This window comes from Dendrobates tinctorius, unplaced genomic scaffold (genome assembly GCF_039654945.1).
Source record: "Dendrobates tinctorius isolate UK_male_01 unplaced genomic scaffold, ASM3965494v1 ptg000055l, whole genome shotgun sequence".
In the NCBI taxonomy this organism is placed as follows: domain Eukaryota; kingdom Metazoa; phylum Chordata; class Amphibia; order Anura; family Dendrobatidae; genus Dendrobates; species Dendrobates tinctorius.
Window position 1 is genome coordinate 3,757,613 of NW_027361723.1, and position 26,709 is coordinate 3,784,321.

Here is a 26,709-nt window from a genome sequence, read left to right on the forward strand (position 1 = left end):
TTTTTGGGCAAAGGCATCAACATAGAGTTTACAGGAGAAAAAAAGAGGCATTCAAAGAAAAGAACACGGTCCCTACAGTCAAACATGGCGGAGGTTCCGTGATGTTTTGGGGCTGCTTTGCTGCCTCTGGCACTGGACTGCTTGACCGGGTACATGGCATTATGAAGTCAGAAGACTACCAACAAATTTTGCAGCATAATGTAGGTCCCAGTGTGAGAAAGCTGGGTCTCCCTCAGAGGTCATGGGTCCTCCAGCAGGACAATGACCCAAAACACACTTCAAAAAGCACTAGAAAATGGTTTAAGAGAAAGCACTGGAGACTTCTAAGGTGGCCAGCAATGAGTCCAGACCTGAATCCCATAGAACACCTGTGGAGAGATCTAAAAATGGCAGTTTGGAGAAGGCGCCCTTCAAATATCAGGTACCTGGAGTAGTTTGCCAAAGAAGAATGGTCTAAAATTCCAGCAGAGCATTGTAAGAAACTCATTGATGGTTACCGGAAGCGGTTGGTCGCAGTTATTTTGGCTAAAGGTTGCGCAACCAAGTATTAGGCTGAGGGTGCCAATACTTTTGTCTGGCCCATTTTTGGAGTTTTGTGAAAGGATCAATGTTTTGCTTTTTGCTTCATTCTCTTTTGTGTTTTTCATTTAAGACAAATTAAATGAAGATAATACCAAAGAATTTGTGTTTGCAATCATTTCCAGGAAGAAACTGAGTATTATCTGACAGAATTGCAGGGGTGTCAATACTTTTGGCCACAACTGTATGTAACACCACAGATAGCACAGTGATAACTCTGAGAACAGATAATGTAGTAGATGTCACCCGCAGTCCTATGTAACACCACAGATAACAATGATTGCTCTATAAGTACAGATAATGTAGTAGATGTCACCGGCAGTCCCATGTAAGAGCACAGCGGCCTGGGCTCTGCTCCGGGGGGCTGTGGCCCTCTCGGTCTGTTATTTCATATCTGCACATTAAACATTCAGCAGTCTCGCTGAGCACAATGCTGTTGTCCTCGTCTGTCGCCGTCCATTGTGCGCACAGATAGCACCTCGGGGTCTCGTCTCGGGGCCTTTGTGTGTGTGAATGGCTCCCGGTCGTGTGTTATCGCCGCACTGCTCCGATCATTGTGTCCTGTCCAGACAATAGGACGACCCTCGCCCCTTCGCCTTTATCTGCAGCCGCAGGACTCGGAGCCGCCCTGAACTGTGCAGATATGATGGAAAGGTGTCGGAGCCGCAGAGCATCGCACAGAACATGGAACATGGTGGAGGCGATCGCAGCGCAGAACGTGGAACTCCGAGAGGAGAAGTGACGGAGATCACAGGACGGAGCCGTCACTGATCTGTACGAGGGAAATGGGAACAGAAGTCACAACCTCTGGATTCTACAGTCCGGGGCCTGTGCAGAAATCCCAGCACCTCCACCCTCAATGGTGATTAATGCTCGTCTGGGGAAGGTTGTGCTCTAATCATTAGGATCTGCTGCCTGAAGCTCCTCCGCAATCACTACTGTGAGTCGCCTGCGTGTCCTAAACCTACTCCTGTGGCTGCAGCGTCACATCGGGGACTTCATCAGTCTGTGATTACACAGGAGCTGCTGGCAGCGTCTCCGGTATTTTTCTCCATTGAGCACATTGCAGATGTCATTGGTCAGTGATTTCACAGGAGCCGCTGGCTCACAGTCCAGACTGGAGACATCCACAGGTTTGGAAATGTTTCCATGTTCCATCGTTCACAGATCAGTGATGTCTCCTTCACAAATACAGAGCAGGAAAATGCTCTAGAAGTACAATCCCCTGAAGCGTCTGGGGTGAAACATTCGTAATGGGCCACTGACATGATGAGGAATGGAGGGCAGAGGTGTCCTGTCGGATTCTGTCACTCCTGATAGGAGACACAATGGATTGATGCTTGCGGGAGCAGAGGACACAATGGATCAATGCTGGAGGGAGCGGAGGACACAATGGATCAATGCTGGGGGGAAGGGAACACACATTGGATTAGTGCTGGGGGAAGCGGAGGACTCAATGGATCGGTGCTTGGGGGGAGTGGGGGACACAATAGATTGTGCTGGGAAGAGATGAGGACACAATGGTTTGGTGCTGAGGGGAGAGGAGAGGACACAATGGATCGGTGCTGGGGGGAGAGGACACAATGGATCGGTGCTGGGGGGAGAGGACACAATGGATCGGTGCAGGGGGTACAGGACACAATGGATCGGTGCTGGGGGGAGAGGACACAATGGATCGGTGCTGGGGGGAGAGGACACAATGGATCGGTGCTGGGGGGAGAGGACACAATGGATCGGTGCTGGGGGGAGAGGATACAATGGATCGGTGCAGGGGGTAGAGGACACAATGGATCGGTGTTGGGGGGAGAGGACACAATGGATCGGTGCTGAGGGTAGAGGACACAATGGATCGGTGCTGGGGGTAGAGGACACAATGGATCGGTGCTGGGGGTAGAGGACACAATGGATCGGTGCTGGGGGGAGAAGACACAATGGATCGGTGCTGAGGGTAGAGGACACAATGGATCGGTGCTGGGGGTAGAGGACACAATGGATCGGTGCTGGGGGGAGAGGACACAATGGATCGGTGCTGAGGGTAGAGGACACAATGGATCGTTGCTGTTGGGAGAGAAGAGGACACAATGGATCGGTTCTGGGGGAGTGGAGGACACAATGGATCGGTGCTGGGGGGAGTGGAGGGGACACAATGGATCGTGCTGGTGGGAGAGGAGAGGACACAATGGATCAGTGCTGGTGGGAGAGTAGAGGACACAATGGATTGGTGCTGGGTGGAGCGGGGGACTCAATGCGGGACTGTGCCCCAGACAGTAACAAGTCGCTTTCATTGCAGATAAAATGGCTTTACCCACAGTGGTCACCGTCCCTTTAATAATATTGCAGTTTTCCTCTGGGTCACGTGCAGGATATTTCCAGGCCGATCGCCGACTCCGCTCTTCCTGTTTTGGGGAAACTTTTATTTTCTGATGTCTCAGCTCTGGAAATGTGAGAATACGATCCCCTCCCCCAACCACGAGGACAGAGCATTGATAATTCCGGATATATGTACATCTCACCCCGCACTACAACCCCCATCATTTACCTCGCCTTCTGCTGTGGACAGTGATGCTCCTCTGTCACCACTTTCTCTCTTTTCTCATTCTTGATCCTCTTTCTCACTCGCTCTTTATCTCGCTCTTTCTCAATTCAATTCAAATGAGCTTTATTAGCAGGACTACGTACATGTTAGCATTGCCAAAGCAAATGGTACTTACAGGGGGTGAGGTAGGAGGGCATATAGAGGTCCATGACATATCAGCCTCCTTTTAGAGGATAGGGACATGTCCAGGGTGGGGTATAGGAGTCCATGACATATCAGCCTCCTCTTAGTCGGGGGATAGGGACATGTCCAGGGTGGGATATAGGAGTCCATTACTTCACGTGATCTAGACTGTATGCTTCTGTTAATACATCCTAGAAAGGCAAATGCAATTCTAGGATGTATTAACAGAAGCATACAGTCTAGATCACGTGAAGTAATTATTTCCCTCTACTCCTCTTTGGTCAGACCTCATCTGGAATATTGTGTCCAATTTTGGGCACCACATTTTAAAAAAGACATCAACAAACTGGAGCAAGTTCAGAAAAGAGCGACCAGAATGGTGACCGGTCTGCAAACCCTGTCTTATGAGGAAAGGTTGCAGGATTTGGGAATGTTTAGTTTGCAAAAGAGAAGACTGAGAGGAGACTTAATAGCTGTCTACAAATATCTAAAGGGCTGTCACATTGTAGAAGGATCAACTTTATTCTCATTTGCACAAGGAAAGACTAGAAGCAATGGGATGAAGCTGAATGGGAGGAGACACAGATTAGATATTAGAAAAAACTTTTTGACAGTTAGAGTGATCAATGAGTGGAACAGGCTGCCACGAGAAGTGGTGAGTTCTCCTTCAATGGAAGTCTTCAAACAGAGGCTGGACAGACATCTAACTGGGATGATTTAGCGAATCCTGCTTTGAGCAGGGGGTTGGACCAGATGGCCCAGGAGGTCCCTTCCAACTCTACGATTCTATGATTCTATGATCTATGATCTATGATCAGCCTCCTCATAGAGGATAGGGACGTGTCCAGGGTGGGGTATAGGAGTCCATGACATATCAGGCTCCTCTTAGTCGGGGGATAGCGACATGTCCAGGGTGGGGTATAGGAGTCCATGACATATCAGGCTCCTCTTAGTAGGGGGTTAGGGACATCCCCCTACTAAGAGGAAACTTAGGCAAGAAAGTGAAAGAACTGGGAGCGCAGGTGGTCTTCTCTTCCATCCTCCCAGTGGATGGCCATGGAACAAGGAGGTAGAATAAGATTCTGCAGGTGAACAACTGGCTACGTCGAGGGTGCTGTCAGCAAGGATTTGGATTTCTGGATCACATAGTGAATTAACTATACGATGGACTACTTGTTAGAGATAGGGTGAACCTTACAAAGACTGGAAAACATGTAATTGGAAGTCGCCTTGCTACACTCATCAGGAGAGCTTTAAACTAGAACAATGTGGGAAGGGAAACAAAAGGCCAGAAAAAGCCATACACCTGACAAATGCTATTGAGAACTCTGGTATCAGAAGTGGAAAGGAAGAACAAAGACAAAAGAATCTAAATAATAAAAATATTGGAGAAAGAGAAACCAATCACAAACTAAAATGTTTCTATACTAATGCACAAAGCATGGGCAACAAACAAGGAGAATTGGAACTACTAACACAGGAAAAGAAATATGATGTCATTGGAATCACTGAAACTTGGTGGGACAATACACATGATTGGAACACAAGGCTAGAAGAATACAACTTATTTGCAAGAAACAGACTTGATAAACGAGGAGGAGGTGTCACATTGTATGTTAGAAACGCGTATATCTGCACAGAGATCCAAGCTTCAGAGACAGGGAGTTCTGTGGAAACTGTTTGGGTAAGAATACAAGGACAGAACAATGGAAAGGACACCATTGTAGGCATTTACTACAGGCCGCCTGTGCAAGCTGAAATATGGATGAACTCTTTATGCATCAAATGGCCAAGTTCTCCAAAAAATATGACATAGTTGTCATGGGAGATTTCAACTATCCAGACATTTATTGGGAATCTCTCTCTGGCAAAACTAACAGGTCAAGGAAATTCTTATCCTCTCTTGCTGACAACTTTATCTTCCAAAAGGCAGGGGAGAAAACAAGGGGAACTGCTACCTTGGATCTAATCCTTATAAACAGGGAGAAAATGGTTGAGGAGGTAAAAGTGGCTGGGACCCTAGGAGGTAGCGACCCATGCTATTTTAGAATTTTGGATAACTAGAGGAGGAAGACCAGTGAAGACTCAGACGTCAAGGTTAGATTTCAGAAAGGCAGATTTTAAGGGATTCAGAAAGAGAATTGGAGGGATCCAATGGCTGGATATCCTTAAAGACAAAAATGTCCAGGAAGGATGGGAAATCTTGAAAAATGAAATTCTCAAAGCACAATTGTTAACAATTCCGAAAAGAGGGAAGAATAGGAAGCATTTAAGGAAACCAGGATGGATGAACACAGAACTTAAGCACGTGCTAAAAAAGAAGAAAGAAATGTTTATAAAATGGAAAGAGGGAGGCATATCTAAAGAAGAATATAATGCTGTCTGCAGAACCTGCAGGGCACAAGTCAGATTAGCTAAAACTGACAATGAACTGAGGCTTGCAAGAGATGTCAAAAGCAATAATAAAGGATTTTGGGGATATGTCAAAAGTAAAAGAAAAGCCAAAGATGCTATAGGATTTTTACAGGATGAAAAAGATGAAATGGTAAGACAGGATTTTGAGAAGGCCGAACTTTTAAATTCCTATTTTGCATCTGTTTTCTCTCAGAAAGGAAATGTAACATCAACTGTTCTTCACTGTCCTATTAAGGGAATAGAAGAATCCAGGATATCTATAAACAGAAAGATAGTGAGGAAACACTTAGCTAACCTAAATGAATTCAAGTCTCCAGGTCCAGATGAATTACACCCCAGAGTACTGAAGGAGACAGCAGAAGAAATTTTTGAACCCCTCTCCATAATCTTTGAAATTTCTTGGAGAACAGGAGAAGTCCCAGAAGACTGGAGAAGAGCAAATGTTGTTCCTGTCTTCAAAAAGGGGAAGAAGGTGGACCCAGGAAACTATAGGCCGGTGAGTCTGACTTCTATACCAGGAAAGATCTTTGAACAAATTATTAAACAACATGTATGTCAGTACCTGGATAAGAATGAAGTGATTAAACAGAGTCAGCATGGGTTTGTAACTAATAAGTCATGTCAGACTAACTTAATTTCCTTCTATGACAGAATCACTGATTGGGTGGATCAGGGAAATGCTGTAGATATAGTATATCTTGATTTCAGCAAAGCATTTGACCAAGTATCTCACACAATCCTTATTGAAAAAATGACTAAGTATGGAATGGACAAGGCAACTGTTAGGTGGATTCATAACTGGCTTAGTGATCGGACCCAAAGAGTGGTCGTAAATGGCTGTACATCCAGTTGGAAGAATGTCTCAAGTGGGGTACCACAGGGCTCTGTCCTGGGCCCTGTATTGTTCAACATCTTTATCAATGATTTAGATGAAGGAATTGAGGGTAAACTGATTAAATTTGCTGATGACACAAAGCTAGGAAGGATAACTAATACTAGAGAAGAGAGAGAGGATGCAGAAAAATATAAATAAACTGGAGCAGTGGGCAGCAACTAACCATGGTTTTTAACAGGGAAAAATGCAAAGTACTACATCTGGGCAATAAAAATGAAAAAAGTATATACAGAATGGGAGGAATAGGGCTAAGCAACAGCACTTGTGAAAAACACTGGGGTATACTAATAGATCACAGACTGAATATGAGTCAACAGTGTGATGCAGCAGCAAAAAAAGGCAAATGCAATTCTAGGATGTATTAACAGAAGCATACAGTCTAGATCAGTGGTCCCCAACCTTTTTTGCACCGGGGACCGGTTTCAAGCAAGACCATTCTTCCATGGCCCGGCAGGGCGGGGATGGAGGTGTGGCAGGGGCGGGGCTTTGGTCATAAGGGGGCGGGGCTATGGACACGGTTGTAGTGTAGCAGTGCATACTTATAATTAAATAACATTTATAATGTGACTCAACTCACCATAGGTTTTGAATAAGTGCTCCATCACCCCCTTCTCCCCATCATTGCCTTCACCCCATCATTGCCTTCACCCCATCACTCCCTTCTCCCCATCACTGCTGTCTCCCCATCATTGCCTTCACCCCATCATTCCCCTCTCCCCATCATTGCCTTCACCCCATCACTCCCTTCTCCCCATCATTGCCTTCTCCCCATCACTGCTGTCTCCCCATCATTGCCTTCACCCCATCATTCCCCTCTCCCCATCATTGCCTTCTCCCCATCACTGCCATCTCTCCATCATTGCCTTCACCCCATCACTCCCCTCTCCCCATCATTGCCTTCACCCCATCACTCCCTTCTCCCCATCATTGCCTTCACCCCATCACTGCTGTCTCCCCATCATTGCCTTCACCCCATCACTCCCCTCTCCCCATCATTGCCTTCACCCCATCACTCCCCTCTCCCCATCATTGCCTTCACCCCATCACTCCCCTCTCCCCATCATTGCCTTCACCCCATCACTCCCTTCTCCCCATCATTGCCTTCACCCCATCACTCCCCTCATGGCCTTCTCCTCATGTCCCCATCTCCTCCAGGGCCAGGCTACACAAACACAGACCAACACACACACACATACATGTACACACACACACAGACATACATGTACACACATTATACACACAGACAGACATACATATACACACACACACCACCTCTCACCTGTCCGCCGCCCGCGCTTCCTCGCTCTGACACAGCAGCGGCCGTGCTCTCCTCTCTGTGTCAGTCAGAGACAGGAAGCGCGGGCGGCGGGCAGGAAGCTGGACGCAGTGGATGGGTCCTTGCAGCTCCGCTCCTGCTATTCCCTCTTGCAGGCAGCGGAGCTGCTTGATCGCTCCCTGGCCGCCGCTAAGAACTGCTGCGCGCCGCCCCAGCCCCCGCTATGCCACTGACCGCCCCTGGCTCCCCTTGTGTCCGCGGACCGGCAAGGGCACTGCAGCGGCCCGGTGCTGGGCCGCGGACCGGCGGTTGGGGACCCCTGGTCTAGATCACGTGAAGTCATTATTGCCCTCTACTCCTCTTTGGTCAGACCTCATCTGGAATACTGTGTCCAGTTTTGGGCGCCACATTTTAAAAAAGACATCAACAAACTAGAGCAAGTTCAGAAAAGAGCGACCAGAATGGTGACTGGTCTGCAAACCCTGTCTTATGAGGAAAGGTTGCAGGATTTGGGAATGTTTAGCTTGCAGAAGAGAAGACTGAGAGGAGACTTAATAGCTGTCTACAAGTATCTCAAGGGCTGTCACATTGTAGAAGGATCATTTTTATTCTCAGTTGCCCAAGGAAAGACTAGAAGCAATGGGATGAAACTGAATGGGAGGAGACACAGATTAGATATTAGAAAAAACTTTTTGACAGAGTGATCAATGAGTGGAACAGGCTGCCACGAGAAGTGGTCAGTTCTCCTTCAATGGAAGTCTTCAAGCAGGCTGGACAGACATCTGTCTGGGATGATTTATCGAATCCTGCTTTGATCAGGGGGTTGGACAAGATGGCCCAGGAGGTCCCTTCCAACTCTACGATTCTATGATTCTGTGTCCAGGGTGGGGTATAGGAGTCCATGACATATCAGGCTCCTCTTAGTCGGGGGATAGGGACATGTCCAGGGTGGGGTATAGGAGTCCATGACAAATCAGGCTCCTCTTAGTTGGGGGATAGGGACATGTCCAGGGTGGGGTATAGGAGTCCATGACATATCAGGCTCCTCTTAGTCGGGTGATAGGGACATGCCCATGGTGGGGTATAGGAGTCCATGACATATCAGGCTCCTCTTAGTCGGGGGATAGGGACATGTCCAGGGTGGGGTATAGGAGTCCATGACATATCAGGCTCCTCTTAGTTGGGGGATAGGGACATGTCCAGGGTGGGGTATAGGAGTCCATGACATATCAGGCTCCTCTTAGTCGGGTGATAGGGACATGCCCATGGTGGGGTATAGGAGTCCATGACATATCAGGCTCCTCTTAGTCGGGGGATAGGGACATGTCCAGGGTGGGGTATAGGAGTCCATGACATATCAGCATCCTCTTAGTCGGGGGATAGGGACATGTCCAGGGGGGTATAGGAGTCCATGACAAATCAGGCACCTTAGTCGGGGGATAGGGACATGTCCAGGGTGGGGTATAGGAGTCCATGACATATCAGTCTCCTCTTAGTCGGGGGATAGGGACATGTCCAGGGTGGGGTATAGGAGTCCATGACATATCAGCATCCTCTTAGTCGGGGGATAGGGACATGTCCAGGGGGTATAGGAGTCCATGACAAATCGGGCACCTTAGTCGGGGGATAGGGACATGTCCAGGGTGGGGTATAGGAGTCCATGACATATCAGTCTCCTCTTAGTCGGGGGATAGGGACATGTCCAGGGTGGGGTATAGGAGTCCATGACATATCAGCATCCTCTTAGTCGGGGGATAGGGACATGTCCAGGGGGTATAGGAGTCCATGACAAATCGGGCACCTTAGTCGGGGGATAGGGACATGTCCAGGGTGGGGTATAGGAGTCCATGACATATCAGTCTCCTCTTAGTCGGGGGATAGGGACATGTCCAGGGTGGGGTATAGGAGTCCATGACATATCAGCATCCTCTTAGTCGGGGGATAGGGACATGTCCAGAGTGGGGTATAGGAGTCCATGACATATCAGTCTCCTCTTAGTCGGGGGATAGGGACATGTCCAGGGTGGGGTATAGGAGTCCATGACATATCAGCATCCTCTTAGTCGGGGGATAGGGACATGCCAGAGTGGGGTATAGGAGTCCATGACATATCAGTCTCCTCTTAGTCTGTGGCAGGCACTGACATATTCCTCTGTTATGGCTGCTGCACTTTCCTCATCCCCCAGTATTATCAGCAGTTTCTCTTCCTCCTCCATGGAGGTGAAGTCTGGAAGGAGATCAGGCAGTCTCTTGAAGTGAGTGTCCCTCACTGCGGAGTATTTGGGGCACCTCAGCAGGAAGTGGGCCTCATCCGCCACGGTCTCCTGGGGGCACTGCTGTCAGAGTTTGCTCTCTCGGGGCTTGTAGTTCTGTCTGTGCTGCCCGGTTTCGATGAGTAGGCTGTGGGCGCTCAGTCTGTACCGGCTCAGGATCTATCGCTCTTGGGGGTTTTCTAGTTTCTCTAGATATGGGGCCAGTTTGTTCTCCCTCTGTAAGTTCTGGTATATCGTCAGTTTCTGGGATTTGTTTATGCCGTTCCTCCAGATGATGAGATATTCCTCTTTGACTTTGTGTATCATCTTCCGGATTTCGCCTTTTGTCAGGCCATGTAGGTTGATGGCTTGGTCAGGAAGGGTTAGGGTACTTTGTGTTGAGCAGCTTCCTGGTGTAGGAAGGATTTGTGATGGTAGAAGCTGGGACTACTACTTTGTAGATGGGCCTTGAATGACAGCGCCTTCTTCTGGTTTGTGAGGTGTAGTAGGAATCTGCCCAGTTCTGCTCTGCAGGCGCTGTGTGATGTGCTCTGATGGACTTGGAGAAGATGATTGCAGAACTCTAGGTGGAATATTTCAGTCGGCCCAGCGTCCCACTTTGACCAGTTTGGGTATGAGCCCGGGCCCCAGACCTCATTGCCGTACATAAGGATTGGGGCAATGATGGAGACAAAGATTTTTAGCCAGTTGGTAACTGGTGCCTTGAAATGGTGCAGATGTCTTCTGATGGCATAGAAGGATTTGGACGCCTTGTCTCTCAGTAACTCCATGGCTTGCTTGAAGCTCCCTGACTGGCTGAGTTCTAGGCCCTGGTAGTTCTACTTGTTGGCTTCAGTAAGTGGACAGTTGTCTATTATTAGGTAGGATGGCCAGTAGGCTTCTGCTTTCTTCTCTGGAACACCATGGTATTAGTTTTTTTCTGGTTCATTGTTAGTCCTCATGCGCTGCTGAAGGTCTCTAGGATTTTCAGGTGATCTTGGAGGCCTTTCTCGGTTGGTGGTAACATCACGAGGTCATCAGCATACAGCCGACATTTCACCTGGGTGTCATGGAGGGCGAGTCCTGGTGCGGAGGAGGACACTAGGGCCACCGCCAGCTCATTGATGTAGATGTTACAGAGCATTGGACTGAGGCTGCAGCCTTGTCTCACTCCTCGGCTCTTTTGGAAATAGACCGTCCTCCTTCCATTGACCCTCACGCTGCAACTGTTCTCAGTGTAGGAGCTTCAGATGACATCATATGTTCGGCCTCCTATTCCGCTCCCCAGCTGTTTTAGGAATAGTCCTGGGTGCCACACTGAGGCGAAGGCCAAAAAACAAGCGGATATCTTATCTTCTGGCTCTCTCTCTCTTTCTCTATCTTTTCTCTTTCTCTCACTCTATCTCTCTCTCTCTTTATCTCTTTCTCTCTCTCGCTCTCTAGCTCTCTCTCGCTCTCTAGCTCTTTCTTTCTTGCTCTTTCTCTCTATCTCTATCTCTTTCTCTCGCTCTCTTTCTCTCTCTCTTTCTTTCTCTCTTGCTCTTTCTTTTTCTCTCTCTCGCTCTCTCTCTATCTTTCTCTCACTCTCTTTCTCTCTCTCGCTCTCTCTCTCTCTAGCTCTCTCTCTCTAGCTATTTCTTTCTTGCTCTTTCTTTCTTTCTCTCTCTCTTTATCTCTTTCTCTCGCTCTCTAGCTTTCTTTCTTGCTCTTTCTCTTTCTCTCTCTTGCTCTTTCTTTTTCTCTCTCTCTCTCGCTCTCTCTTTCTCTCTCTATCTTTCTCTTTCTCTCACTCTTTCTCTCGCTCTATCGCTTTCTCTCTCGCTCTCTCGCTTTCTCTCTCGCTCTCTATCTCCTCTCTCTCTCTCTCACTCTCTAGCTCTTTCCTTCTTGCTCTCTCTTTCTTTCTTGCTCATTCTTTCTCTCTCTCTCACTCTATTTCTCTTTCTCTCTTGCTCTTTCTTTTTCTCTCTCTCTCTCTCTCTCTCTCTCTCTCTCGCTCTCTCTCTCTTTCTCTCTCTATCTTTCTCTTTCTCTCACTCTCTTTCTCTCTCTTGCTCTCTCTCTCTCTAGCTCTCTCTCTCTAGCTATTTCTTTCTTGCTCTTTCTTTCTCTCTCTCTCTTTATCTCTTTCTCTCGCTCTCTAGCTTTCTTTCTTGCTCTTTCTCTTTCTTTCTCTCTTGCTCTTTCTTTTTCTCTCGCTCTCTCTCTTTCTCTCTCTATCTTTCTCTTTCTCTCACTCTTTCTCTCGCTCTATCGCTTTCTCTCTCGCTCTCTCGCTTTCTCTCTCGCTCTCTATCTCCTCTCTCTCTCGCTCTCTCTCACTCTCTAGCTCTTTCCTTCTTGCTCTCTCTTTCTTTCTTGCTCTTTCTTTCTCTCTCTCTCTCACTCTATCTCTCTTTCTCTCGCTCTCTATCTCTTTCTTTCTTGCTCTTTCTCTCTTGCTCTTTCTTTTTCTCTCTCTCGCTCTTACGTGATTTGTTATACCTGTTTTCTTCTTGCCATATTTATTAATGATGTTGGCGCCATCCGATGACATTTCTTATTGGAGGGCACAGATTGGGGCATGGCCTCAGGTGGCGCTATTCCTTCCGATCAGTAACCATTCTGTTTTGTCTGTCCAGGGCCACCACCAATCACAAGGTGAAGGAGACGGTGGCGCTGGAGCTCAGTTATGTCAACTCCAACCTGCAGCTGCTGAAGGAAGAGCTGGAGGAGCTGAACAGCTCAGTGGAGATCTACCAGAACGATAGGTATTGGGACCATTATCACCAGACACCTGGGATTATCCATTCCTGACACATACCAGCAGGGCTGTGGAGTCGGAGTCGTGGAGTCGGAGTCGGTGCTCATTTTGGTGGAGTCGGAGTCGGAGTTGGAGTCGGTATAAAATGGACCGACTCCGACTCCTAAAATATATAATAAATTGGGTACTGTAATTCAATGCAGGATGTGCTGAATATTTTTTCATAGGAGTTTGGGAAAGTTATGAAATGTCCTATAAATGGCTGTTCTATTCCTGATCTAAGGCTACATTCACACACAGCGTTTTTCCTGTGTTTTTTGAGGATACGTTTTTCAGCTGCAAAAGTTGATCATCTTTTTAAAAAACTGCATCACCTGAAAGGTTTTTGAGCTCATAGATAATGTTTTCAATAGCAAAAGCAAATTAGAAATCTGCTCTATCTATATATCCATATCTGTCTATCCATATCGTATCTGTACCAAAAAGAATGAAAACCGGGTAGTACACCAATATATATTCTGTTCTATCTAAATATCTTGATTATTGGATCATAAAAATGATTAAATGTCTGAGGTTCACATTGTACTACAATAAATTTTTCACTTAAATATAAGCAATATGTGTGGGAGTCGGAGTCGTGGAGTCGGAGTTGGAGTTGGAGTCGGAGTCGGTGTAAGGGAAATTGAGGAGTCGGAGTCGCAGGTTTGGTTTACCGACTCCACAGCCCTGCATACCAAAATACTTCAGGGCTGACTGTATGACTGTAGGGGGGTCCTACATTTATGGCGGCTCTGCCTTGCAAACAGCACCCTAGACTTCAGCTTTGTGGACCTGCTCTGAGTTCTGGACACTTTTCCTTTTGTAGTTTTTGAATTGTGATCTGATTTGTGTTTCAGTGAAGTGATCAGCGTTCCCATGATCCCACTCGGCTTAAAGGAGACAAAAGATCTGGACCTGATGGACGCTCTGAAGGTAAGAAGCCCCCGACCTCTTCCACCAGGCTGCAGGTGCTCGGGTGTCACTGCTGCCCCCTGCTGGTCCAGTGTCCGGTATCAGCACTACATCTCCCAGAATGCAGTGCAGCAGTGTAGCCTGGTGAGCCCTGATGAAGCCCCTCCGATGACCGGTCTCATGTCCGCTCTCCACCAGGACTTCATCGTGGATCACTATGGGGAGGACGCCGATCCGTATGAGAAGGAGATCAATGAATTCATGGATCTGCGACAGGTGAGGAGCAGAGAGAACAGACGTGTGTAATATTGTAGAAGACATCCCCAGATAACGAGCCGCTGTGTGATTGACTGACGGTGGAGATTTATCACGTCTTCAGAGCTGCACTCGCTGATCTGCTGTTACATCGTGTCCTAACCTCTAATCACCTCCAGAGCTGCTGTTACTATTCTGGTGTTACATCATGTCTTATCCTCTAGTCACTTCCAGAGCTGCACTCGCTGTTCTGCTGTTACATCAGGTCTTATCCTTTAGTCACCTCCAGCGCTGCTGTTACTACTCTGCTGCTACATCATGTAGTCACCTCCAGAGCTGCAGTCACTATTCTAATGTTACATCATGCATTCTCCTCCAGTCACCTCCAGAGCTGCTGTTACTACTCTGCTGCTACATCATGTAGTCACCTCCAGAGCTGCAGTCACTATTCTAATGTTACATCATGCATTCTCCTCCAGTCACCTCCAGAGCTGCTGTCACTTTTCTGCTATTACATCATGTATTCTCCTCCAATCACCTCCAGAGCAGGACTTATAATTCTGACACTCCGTGTGTGCGTCCCCCTGTTATTTAGGCGATGAGGACCCCGAGTCGCAGTGAGTCCGGCCTGGAGCTGTTGATGGAGTACTACAACCAGCTGTACTTCCTGGAGCAGCGCTTCTTCCCCCCGCACCGCTCGCTGGGAGTCTTCTTCCACTGGTCAGTATGATGTGAGCGTCTTGTGCAGGACCGGCCCGTGCTCCGCTCACAGCGAGAGCTGCGCTCCATGTGCAGGGTCTCCATGTGTAACCGCTGGCGTTCCTTGCAGGTACGACTCTCTGACGGGCGTCCCTTCCTGCCAGCGGGCTCTGGCTTTTGAGAAGGGAAGCGTGCTGTTTAATATGGGAGCCCTGTACACCCAGATTGGGGCGAGGCAGGACCGGCAGTCGCTGCAGGGAGTAAACACAGCCATCGATGCTTTTCAGAAAGCGGCGGGTGCGTGGCTCACGTGACGCCCGTGTCGCTGCCCCCTCTCTGTTAGATCGGGGGCCGCAGCGTCTCTACCTGGGGCAAAGGGGGTTTCTTAACGTCTGACCGTTCTCGCCCTTCAGGATGCTTCAACTTCTTAAAAGAAAACTTCTCCAACGCCCCGAGCCTGGACATGAGCACGGCGTCCCTGAACATGCTGGTGCGGCTCATGGTGGCGCAGGTACAGGAGGGCGTCTTCGAGAAGTTTGTCCTGGAGAACACACAGCAAAACTTCATCTCCCAACTACAGATGGCGCAGGAGGCGGCCAGGGTGAGTGCACCCCTACAGGAGGCGGCCGGGAGGGTGAGTGCCCCCCCCCTACAGGAGGCGGCCGTGAGGGTGAGTGCCTCCCCCTACAGGAGGCAGCCGGGAGGGTGAGTGCCCCCTACAGGAGGCAGCCGGGAGGGTGAGTGCCCCCTACAGGAGGCGGCCAGGAGGGTGAGTGCCCCCCCCCCTACGGGAGGCGGCCGGGAGGGTGACTGCCCACCCCCTCCCTACGGGAGGCGGCCAGGGTGAGTGCCCCCTACAGGAGGCGGCCGGGGTGAGTGCCCCCTACAGGAGGCGGCCAGGGTGAGTGTCCCCTACTGGAGAGTCTGCGGGAGATGCTCGCATAATGGCTTACGTCTGCTTAGTGGGGTCTCCTCTGCTAGTGCCCCCCTCATCCCACTGCTCAGGGTCTACTTTGCTGCTGACCACCTCTGGTCATGGTTTCTTCTGTGTCATCTCTCTCCTGTCCAGGTTGAGGATGTCTACACTCTGGTATACAGAACCATGATGCATCCGCCTGTTAAAGACTATGTCCCTTTCTCATGGACAACCATGGTTCGTGTAAAAGCTGAACATTTCAAAGCACTGTCCCATTACCACGCTGCCAGCGCCCTGTGCGACTTCTCCAGTGAGTATCTACAGAACAAATCACCCAGCAGTAGCACTGGACAGAGAGCTCCCTCTGTTGGTGACTGCAGACAGGATCTATTCATGTATCTCTGTATACAGGGAGCTCCCCCTAGTGGTGACTGCAGACAGGACCTTATCATGTATCTCTGTATACAGGGAGCTCCCCCTAGTGGTGACTGCAGACAGGATCTTATCATGTATCTCTGTATACAGGGAGCTCCCCCTAGTGGTAGCTGCAGACAGGATGTTATCATGTATCTCTGTATACAGGGAGCTCCTTCTAGTGGTGACTGCAGATAGAATCTTATGTATCTCTGTATACAGGGAGCTCCCCCTAGTGGAGACTGCAGACAGGACCTTATCATGTATCTCTGTATACAGGGAGCTCCTTCTAGTGGTGACTGCAGACAGAATCTTATGTATCTCTGTATACAGGGAGCTCCCCCTAGTGGAGACTGCACACAGGACCTTATCATGTATCTCTGTATACAGGGAGCTCCCCCTAGTGGTGGCTGCAGACAGGATCTTATCATGTATCTCTGTATACAGGGAGTTCCCCCTAGTGGTGACTGTAGACAGGATCTTATCATCTATCTCTGTATACAGGGAGCTCCCCCTAGTGGTGTCTGTAGACAGGATCTTATCATCTATCTCTGTATACAGGGAGCTCCCCCTAGTGGTGACTGCAGACAGGATCTTATCATGTATCTCTGTATACAGGGAGCTCCCTCTAGTGGTGACTGCAGACGTGATCTTATCATGTATCTCTGTATACAGGGAGCTCCCCCTAGTGGTGGCTGCAGAAGTGATCTTATCATGTATCTCTGTATACAGGGAGCCCCCCTAGTGGTGGCTGCAGACAGGATCTTATCGTGTATCTCTGTATACAGGGAGCTTCCCCTAGTGCTGGCTGCAGACATGATCTTATCATGTATCTCTGTATACAGGAAGCTCCCCCTAGTGGTGACTGCAGACAGGATCTTATCATGTATCTCTGTATACAGGGAGCTCCCCCTAGTGGTACTGCAGACAGGATGTTATCATGTATCTCTGTATACAGGGAGCTCCCCCTAGTGGAGACTGCAGACAGGACCTTATCATGTATCTCTGTATACAGGGAGCTCCTTCTAGTGGTGACTGCAGACAGAATCTTATGTATCTCTGTATACAGGGAGCTCCCCCTAGTGGAGACTGCAGACAGGACCTTATCATGTATCTCTGTATACAGGGAGCTCCCCCTAGTGGTGGCTGCAGACAGGATCTTATCATGTATCTCTGTATACAGGGAGTTCCCCCTAGTGGTGACTGTACACAGGATCTTATCATCTATCTCTGTATACAGGGAGCTCCCCCTAGTGGTGACTGCAGACAGGATCTTATCATCTATCTCTGTATACGGGGAGCTCCCTCTAGTGGTGACTGCAGACATGATCTTATCATGTATCTCTGTATACAGGGAGCTCCCCCTAGTGGTGGCTGCAGACAGAATCTTATGTACCTTTGTATACAGAGAGCTTCCCTTAGTGGTGACTGCAGACAGGATCTTATCATGTATCTCTGTATACAGGGTGCTTCACCTAGTGCTGGCTGCATACAGGATCTTATCATGTATTTCTGTATACAGAGAGCTCCCCCTAGTGGTGGCTGTAGACAGAACCTCCTGTATTCTTGTCTATGCAGAGGATTTGGAGCTGAGCATTAGAAAACCTTTGCCTCAGATTTCTGTAGTCATTTGGGTGGAGGCCACCATGGGAATAGTAATTCTTCTCTCTATCATCTCCTTGTAATCGAGAAATAATAGTGTCTAGCATTGATGGGATTAGCCCTGAGTCTACTGACTGCTGTATTACTGATTGGAGGCTACAATAACCCCCATTATTTACTGATCTGAGCTCTGGGTATCTTGAGCTGCAGTGCAAATCCCAGATTATCAGCTGCAATCTGTTTATGTGAATTCCTTGCACCTTGTTATACAATAGAGGCCTCAGCTGGGCCCTCGGGGCCTCTGATGCTTTAGTGCGGGGGATGGATTGCGTTACATACTGTCGTGTTTTGTTGCAGCTGCTCCGGGACTCGAGCTGATAGAACACGAGAAGATTTTCTTGCAGTTCCACGTTTCACCACTAGAAGGTGCCACCATCAGCCTTCTGCTCCAGGACCAGGAGGAGAGGCGGAAGCTGGGTAATATATATAATGCCGCTGCCCTGCACCGTGATGTGCCCTCTCCCCGCGCTGTGCCGTGATGTGCCCTCTCCCCGCGCTGTGCCGTGATGTGCCCTCTCCCCGCGCTGTGCCGTGATGTGCCCTGTGCCCCCCCCACGCGCTGTGCTGTGATGTGCCCCACCCAGGCGCTGTGCCGTGATGTTCCTTCCCCCTGCGCTGTGCCGTGATGTGCCCTCCCCCCGCGCTGTGTCGTGATGTGCCCTCCCCCCGCGCTGTGCCGTGATGTGCCCTCTCCCCGCGCTGTGCCGTGATGTGCCCTCTCCCCGCGCTGTGCCGTGATGTGCCCTCTCCCCGCGCTGTGCCGTGATGTGCCCTCTCCCCGCGCTGTGCCGTGATGTGCCCTCTCCCCGCGCTGTGCCGTGATGTGCCCTCTCCCCGCGCTATGCCGTGATGTGCCCTCTCCCCGTGATGTGCCCTGTGGCCCCCCCCACGCGCTGTGCTGTGATGTGCCCCCCCCACGCGCTGTGCCGTGATGTTCCTTCCCCCTGCGCTGTGCCGGGATGTGCCCTCCCTCTGCGATGCGCCGTGATGTGTCCTCCCCCGCGCTGCGCCGCTATGTGCCCTCCCCCTGTGCTGTGCCGTGAGATGCCCTCCCTGTGCCTTGATGTGCCATCCCCGTGCCCTGATGCGTGATGTGCCCTCCCCCCTCGCTGCACCGTGATGTGCCCTCCCCGTGCTGTGTATACATATATACCCGTCTGTGTCCTGTCAGGTAAAACACACCTAAAGAAAGCTGTGATAAAACACGAGGAGGCGATGAGGATCCATGGCCTGTGCAAGATCCTGCGGAAGATGGACATCCTCCAGGAGGTGCTGACGCTGGCCCACAAGAGGTCCCTCAATAAATACTCCGACATCGACCATGAGGAAGATTTCTTCGATACGGGCGAGGCCCCCGACATTCAGAGTAAGATCCCTGCTGCAGAGGAGGCCTGACGTCCGGCCGTGCCAAGCCGGGGGCACCATCAGACAACCTGCCCCTCGTCTATGGTGACACAAGAGCAATTGACAGACGCAGATATTCTTCCAGCAGCTGATCCTGGTCTGATGCTCATCACAGCTGAGGGTTTGTTACAATATCATCCATTCCAGAAATCCTGAGAATCAGCAGTAGCTGCCTCGTCTCCCGTTACAGTGTCTCGGTCCAGGCTGTTTATGGAGAGTTGTGGTGGCCGGATACAAATGTAACAAACCCGCAGCTGAGACAAGAATCTGTCCCTGCAGGAAGTAAAGAATATTCCAGTCGCTGACTGCAAGTCTTGAGGAACTGAAATGCATAGTTTTTTGTGAAGTTACAGAACTTGCCGTTCTCCGGCTTCCTCCTGTGTTTGAGTCCGGACGCCGGTCAGGGTCCACGATCGGCCGATGACACGCCGTTACCAAAGCGTCTGTGTAACATCTGGTAGAAGAACGGCGCGTCTTACAGCCAACATGGCGGGCGTCATACCGTTCTGTGTGCGGAGCGCCATGTCGTGCCTTTCTGTGCGCAGAGCGTCGTGGCGTTCTGTGCGCGGATCGTCGTGCTGTCCTGAGCGTTGTGCCATTCTGTGCGCGGAGTGTCGTGCTGTTTTGTGTGTCGTGCCGTTCTGTGCGCCGAGCGTCATGCCGTCCTGAGCGTCATGCCGTCCTGAGGGTCGTGCTGTTTTGTGCGTCGTACCGTCCTGAGCGTTGTGCTATTCTGTGCGCGGAGTGTCGTGCCGTTCTGTGCGCGGAGTGTCGTGCCGTTCTGTGCGCCGAGCGTCGTGCCGTCCTGAGCGTCGTGCCGTTCTGTGCACCGAACGTCGTGCCGTCCTGAGCGTTGTGCTATTCTGTGCGCAGTGTCGTGCCGTTCTGTGTGCCGAGAGTCGTGCCGTCCTGAGCGTTGTGCTATTCTGTGCGCAGTGTCGTGCCGTTCTGTGCACCGAACGTCGTGCCGTCCTGAGCGTTGTGCTATTCTGTGCGCAGTGTCGTGCCGTTCTGTGCGCCGAGCGTCGTGCCGTCATGAGCGTCGTGCCGTTCTGTGCGCCGAGCGTCGTGCCGTTCTGTGCGCTGAGCGTCGTGCTGTCCTGAGCGTCGTGCCGTTCTGTGCACCGAACGTCGTGCCGTCCTGAGCGTTGTGCTATTCTGTGCGCAGTGTCGTGCCGTTCTGTGCGCCAAGCGTCGTGCCGTCATGAGCGTCGTGCCGTTCTGTGCGCCGAGCGTCGTGCCGTTCTGTGCGCTGAGCGTCGTGCTGTCCTGAGCGTCGTGCCCTTCTGTGCATCGAGCGTCGTGCCGTCCTGAGCGTTGTGCTATTCTGTGCGCAGTGTCGTGCCGTTCTGTGTGCCGAGAGTCGTGCCGTCTTGAGCGTCGTGCCGTTCTGTGCGCCGAGCGTCGTACCGTTCTGTGCGCCGAGCCGTCCTGAGCGTCGTGCCGTTCTGTGCACCGAGCATCGTGCCGTCCTGAGCGTCGTGCCGTTCTGTGTGCCGAGAGTCGTGCCGTCTTGAGCGTCGTGCCGTTCTGTGCGCCGAGCGTCGTACCGTTCTGTGCGCCGAGCCGTCCTGAGCGTCGTGCCGTTCTGTGCGCCGAGCGTCGCGCCGTCCTGAGCGTCGTGCCGTTCTGTGCGCCGAGCGTCGGCCCGTTTTGTGCCCGAAGCGGCGCAGGGATAATCTTTCTCTTTTTTTTTCTAGCAAAAACTCATCAGAAGCCGGAAGTCACAATCCCAACATTCTCCAGGGTGAAAGTCAAGGACATATTTCACCGGCTGGTGAGTGGCGGAAAGCTGAGGGCAGGAACCGCTGGGGTGGAGGAGAGTGGTCTCCGTACAGAGGGGGTCGGCTCTGCTCTGCTGGTGGTCTATAATGCAGAGATCTTCCCTTGTAGTACTATAATGACACTTACCTTGGGATCCCCTTTAAATCCTCAGTCCCAGGCATTGTTCGGCTGTAGAGCGGACTTGGAATTGTAGTTTTTGCGCCAGTGCAGCTCTGCGGCACCACCTATATGTCAGCTCCGCGGTCAGATGACCCTCGTGGCAGCTCTGGATGTAAGTGGAGTAGAAGGCTCCTCATCTAGTCTCACCTCCTCTGCTCGTTTTGCAGGGTCCCATCTCCGTCTTCTCGGCCAAGCATCGGTGGCGGCCTGCGCAGAAGGTTCACTTGGACCCCGGAGATGGCGGCTTCGGCTTCACTTTGAGAGGCGACTCCCCGGTTCTCATCGCTGGGGTGGTTCCCGGGGGCTGCGCTGCTGTACGTACATCATTTGCTCCTGGGAAAGCTGGGTGACCTCAGTGTGCCTGCCATGGCCTCCGTCACCCGACTTCCCCAGATCTGGCTGCACCGTGTGCCCTGGCATCTGACCGCGCTCTTCTGTCACAGTGTGCCGGTGTGAAGGAGGGGTCTTACATCGTGTCCGTGAACAGCGAGGACTGCCGGTGGGCGAAGCATTCACAAGTCGTCCAGCTGCTGAAGAACACGGGGAAGGAAGGAGCAGACATCGAGGTTGTGACGTTTCAGAGTGCCGACCCACAGAACACGGTGAGACCACCGCTATTTATGTACTAGACCCTTCTGCTGATTCCTCTGTGCTGCTGTGAACACCCTTCTAAGATAGTAAAAACAAAATCGCAAAATTCCTATAATCCGGCATCCTCTGGATCAGCAGAGTATTGGAAATTCCAAACCATCAGACGTCCCCTGTTGTGCTGTCGGGTGACATCCTGCTGATCTGGTGCTGGATTACAGGAATTTTATAGTTAACTCTTCTGTCCGGTCCCTGATCCCCTGTAAGATTCCGGAGTATCGGACGCGTTCCGTTATATAGTATTACGCCCCAGTATAACACGCTGTCCCCCACCAGGTACCGGACAAGAAGTTGTCCATGCTGACGTCCAGCGAGATCATGAAGGGGAACAAGGAGAACAGGAAGACGATGGCGGCTGGTAAACGCTCCAGCACGCTGCTGCTCTGGAAGAAGAATCCCACCAAGAGGACCCCCAACATCTCCAGCATCAGCGCCCTCCAGCTGCCATTCAGTGCGGTGCAGAGCAACGAGTCCATGTACTGAGCTCTGCAGACGGCAGAAGTGCACCCCGCGGCCAGGAGACTACAGGCCACCGTGCACCCCGCGGCCAGGAGACTACAGGCCACCATGCACCCCGCGGCCAGGAGACTACAGACCACCGTGCACCCCGCGGCCAGGAGACTACAGACCACCATGCACCCCGCTGCCAGGAGACTACAGACCACCGTGCACCTCGTGGCCAGGATACTACAGACCACTGTGCACCCCGCGGCCAGAAGACTACAGACCACCGAGCACCTCGTGGCCAGGAGACTACAGACCACCGTACACCTCGCGGCCAGGAGACTACAGACCACCGTGCACCCCGCGGCCAGAAGACTACAGACCACCGTACACCTCGCGGCTAGGAGACTACAGACCACCATGCACCCCGCTGCCAGACTACAGACCACCGTGCACCTCGTGGCCAGCAGACTACAGACCACTGTGCACCCCGCGGCCAGAAGACTACAGACCACCGAGCACCTCGTGGCCAGGAGACTACAGACCACCGTACACCTCGCGGCCAGGAGACTACAGACCACCGTGCACCCCGCGGCCAGGAGACTACAGACCACCGTGCACCTCGTGGCCAGGAGACTACAGACCACGCTGCACCCCGCAGCCAGGAGGCTACAGACCACCCTGCACCCCGCGGCCTGGAGGCTACAGACCACCCTGCATCCTGTGGCCAGGAGACTACAGACCACCCTGAACCCCGCAGCCAGGAGGCTACTGGACCACCGTGCACCCCGCGGCCAGGAGACTACAGACCACCCTGCACCCCGCGGCCAGGAGATTACAGACCACCGTGCTCTCCGCGGCCAGGAGACTACTGGCCCACCGTGCACTCCGCGGCCAGGAGACTACTGGCCCACCGTGCACTCCGCGGCCAGGAGACTACTGGCCCACCGTGCACTCCGCGGCCAGGAGACTACTGGCCCACCGTGCACTCCGCGGCCAGGAGACTACTGGCCCACCATGCACTCCGCGGCCAGGATGCTACAGACAACCCAGGAGACTTCTGGGCTATCCTGTGCCAGGACCACACCCCAGGAGATGATGGGACCACTTTGGACCCCACCTGTAGGGACCACAGTGAACCCTGGATTCCACTGCCACGACCATTCTACACCCTGGACAACAATGCTCCATGGAGCCGACAAAACCACTTTGTGTAGTGGACCCTATTGCCTGGACCCCAGGAGACAATAGGTCCACCCTAGCACTCTTGAATCCAAGACTAGGACCACCCTGTGTCCTAGGTCCCACCTCCAGAAGATGATGGGATTACTGCAGGCCCCGGACTCCACTGCCCCCAGGAGACTATGGGACCGCCCTGCACCTTGAACTGCACCCCTGGGAGACAATGGGACCACCCTGTGACCCGGAGGATGCTTAGCTCACCCTGTGCCCCAGCTGACTTCCCTGGGCTCCAGCCCTCGGGAGACAATGGGACCTCCCATCCCTGGGAGACTATGGGTCCACCCTTCCCTCTCTCCCCCCTGCCCCCCGAGAGACGATGGGACCTTCATGCACCCCGGACTCCACACCTGGGAGACTATGGGTTCACCCTGCACCCAGAGAACGCTGGGGATCACCCTGCTTCCCGGGAGATGATGGGACCGCCCGGCCCCCGGGAGTATGCTGTACATAAATGTATGAGATAATATCTAAGGAGGAGAACAGACGTGGTAATAAATCCTCGCTCTGCTGCACACGTGGCGTCACTCTGTCCCCCAGAATCCACGGTGATGGCCGCACCGGCGCTGCTTTCTTCTCTCCCGAGATCCGATGACGAGGAAACCCCATCCGATGGCTGTCAGTGGTGCTGGGCAGCCGTGATTGGTCTCCATGGTAACCGTACACCGGCCCTGTAGATGGTACCAACTGTAGTGCGGGGACGGAGATTGTTTATAGTCTGTTACCGTGGAGACTCAGGTCTGCTTAGGAGCTGCACACACAAAACGGCAAATAATAAGAGGCTGAAGGTCACCATAAGAAGAACAAGGGGCCGAGCGATACCGACAGGGGTATCTAAGCAAGTCATGGGCGTACTCGGCATCTCTGATCCTGTCCTGTGTGATACTGACTGCTGAGCCGTGTATCTAATCCTCTCCTGTGTGATACTGACTGCTGAGCCGTGTATCTAATCCTATCCTGTGTGATACTGACTGCTGATCTGTGTATCTAATTCTCCTGTGTGATACTGACTGCTGAGCCGTGTATCTAATCCTATCCTGTGTGATACTGACTGCTGAGCCGTGTATCTAATCCTATCCTGTGTGATACTGACTGCTGATCCGTGTATCTAATCCTCCTGTGTGATACGGACTGCTGAGCCGTGTATCTAATCCTCTCCTGTGTGATACTGACTGCCGTGTATCTAATCCTCTCCTGTGTGATTCTGACTGCTGAGCCGTGTATCTAATCCTCTCCTGTGTGATACTGACTGTTGGCCGTGTATCTAATCCTCTCCTGTGTGATACTGACTGCTGAGCCGTGTATCTAATCCTAGCCTGTGTGATACGTACTGCTGAGTCGTGTATCTAATCCTCTCCTGTGTGATACTGACTGCTGACTGTGTATCTAATCCTCTCCTGTGCGATACTGTCTGCCATGTATCTATTCCTCTCCTGTGTGATTCTGACTGCTGAGCCGTGTATCTAATCCTATCCTGTGTGATACTGACTGCTGAGCCGTGTATCTAATCCTCTCCTGTGTGATACTGACTGCTAAGCCGTGTATCTAATCCTCTCCTGTGTGATACTGACTGCTGAGCCGTGTATCTAATCCTCTCCTGTGTGATACTGACTGCTGAGCCGTGTATCTAATCCTATCCTGTGTGATGCTGACTGCTGAGCCGTGTATCTAATCCTATCCTGTGTGATGCTGACTGCTGAGCCGTGTATCTAATCCTATCCTGTGTGATACTGACTGCTGAGCCGTGTATCTAATCCTATCCTGTGTGATGCTGACTGCTGAGCTGTGTATCTAATCCTATCCTGTGTGATACTGACTGCTGAGCCGTGTATCTAATCCTATCCTGTGTGATGCTGACTGCTGAGCCGTGTATCTAATCCTATCCTGTGTGATGCTGACTGCTGAGCCGTGTATCTAATCCTATCCTGTGTGATGCTGACTGCTGAGCCGTGTATCTAATCCTATCCTGTGTGATGCTGACTGCTGAGCCGTGTATCTAATCCTATCCTGTGTGATGCTGACTGCTGAGCCGTGTATCTAGACTGCAGAGACCTGTGTGTCGTAAGCAGTGCCATCCCGCCTCCCACCAATCCCCTAATAACAAAACACCGACAAGCATGGATGGGTTAAACAGGTCGGTCACAGTTTATTAATAATAAGCAGAGAGGCAAGTACAATTCTCAACGTTCTCAAAGCTGTGGGCCCACGACCGCTGGGCACGTCGGCTGATGAGAGGTTACGAACCTTGCCCCCCTCTACACTACCGCCACGGAGGATCATGTGTATGACCTACACAGGACTCCGACCCCCACACAACATCATTAAGGCCTGTTCAACCCTGTCCTGCAAATTAGTTAAAAACATATCAAGCCCAATATCTGTGAGATGAACGCCGTCCGGTCTCAGGAAGAGTGAGATGTCCTCTTCTAGATTGTGGTGGTGAACCACGATGCCGTAGTTCTCTTTGACAAATGCTGCCATCTTTACGTTTATCCTTCTCCTTGACTTGTCGACGGCCTTAAGGTCTTTAGCTCCGTGCCAGACTGTTCGTGATATTATATCCGACCACACCACCACCATATCTGGTATCAAGCAAACAGCCCGCTTTATGTCGGTTTTCATTGTCGTGAAAAGCTCCGCTCCTGTTGTCGTGCACAAATCATTACCACCAGCATGTAACACCAATATCAGCGGCCCTTTTGCCATTTTAGAAATTTTTACCAACTCCGGGAAGATTTGATCCCACAGGAGCCCTCTGATGCCTCTCCAGTTGACCTGTATACGTGGGAGTTTAAAATTCTTTCCACCGGGGCGTATCTCTGCTCTTTTGCCCTCCCAATAAATAAAAGAATGTCCCAATACCCAAACTGTGGGCCTATGACCTCCTGTAAGAAACAAGGTGTGTTATAGCAGGTCTGGTCTTATGTATCTCGCAAAGCATGCGGATTTCCAACGTCCCAATCTCTGCACTTCAGCTTCGGCTACACCGGCCCTAGCCGCTTCAGTGGCTGCTCCTATTCTAAAAGAATGTGTCCCGTATTGTTTAGAGTCTACACCGACAGCTTGTAGACATAGTTTAAAAATTGTGTGAAATTGATATTTAGTAAGCGGGGACCCGTCGGTGTGAGAGAGAAAAAATCTACTTTCGTGCCTTATGGCCGCGTAGTGTGTGACTATCTTGACAGGGCATACGGGGCCGTCTACAGCCTTAACCAGGACCCACGACCCCCTACCGGTGGGGTCACATTTGGATTT

General features: G+C 51.3%; 1 protein-coding gene across 4 annotated transcripts in view; it reads left to right on the plus strand.

Annotated features, from left to right (window-relative positions):
• Positions 1–23,969, plus strand: part of RHPN1 (rhophilin Rho GTPase binding protein 1) — a 118,896-nt gene extending 94,927 nt beyond the window's left edge. For all 4 annotated transcript variants that reach the window (XM_073577357.1, XM_073577355.1, XM_073577358.1 and 1 more), the window contains 13 exons: positions 12,757–12,885; positions 13,775–13,850; positions 14,028–14,105; positions 14,680–14,804; positions 14,914–15,080; positions 15,197–15,384; positions 15,853–16,009; positions 18,073–18,192; positions 18,947–19,141; positions 20,880–20,956; positions 21,291–21,437; positions 21,567–21,725; positions 22,048–23,969. In XM_073577357.1, the coding sequence (XP_073433458.1) occupies positions 12,757–12,885; positions 13,775–13,850; positions 14,028–14,105; positions 14,680–14,804; positions 14,914–15,080; positions 15,197–15,384; positions 15,853–16,009; positions 18,073–18,192; positions 18,947–19,141; positions 20,880–20,956; positions 21,291–21,437; positions 21,567–21,725; positions 22,048–22,254 (1,825 nt within the window). In that variant the 3' untranslated portion in view covers positions 22,255–23,969. The remainder of the gene's footprint in view (positions 1–12,756; positions 12,886–13,774; positions 13,851–14,027; positions 14,106–14,679; positions 14,805–14,913; positions 15,081–15,196; positions 15,385–15,852; positions 16,010–18,072; positions 18,193–18,946; positions 19,142–20,879; positions 20,957–21,290; positions 21,438–21,566; positions 21,726–22,047) is intronic.
• The last annotated feature ends 2,740 nt before the right edge of the window (positions 23,970–26,709 follow it).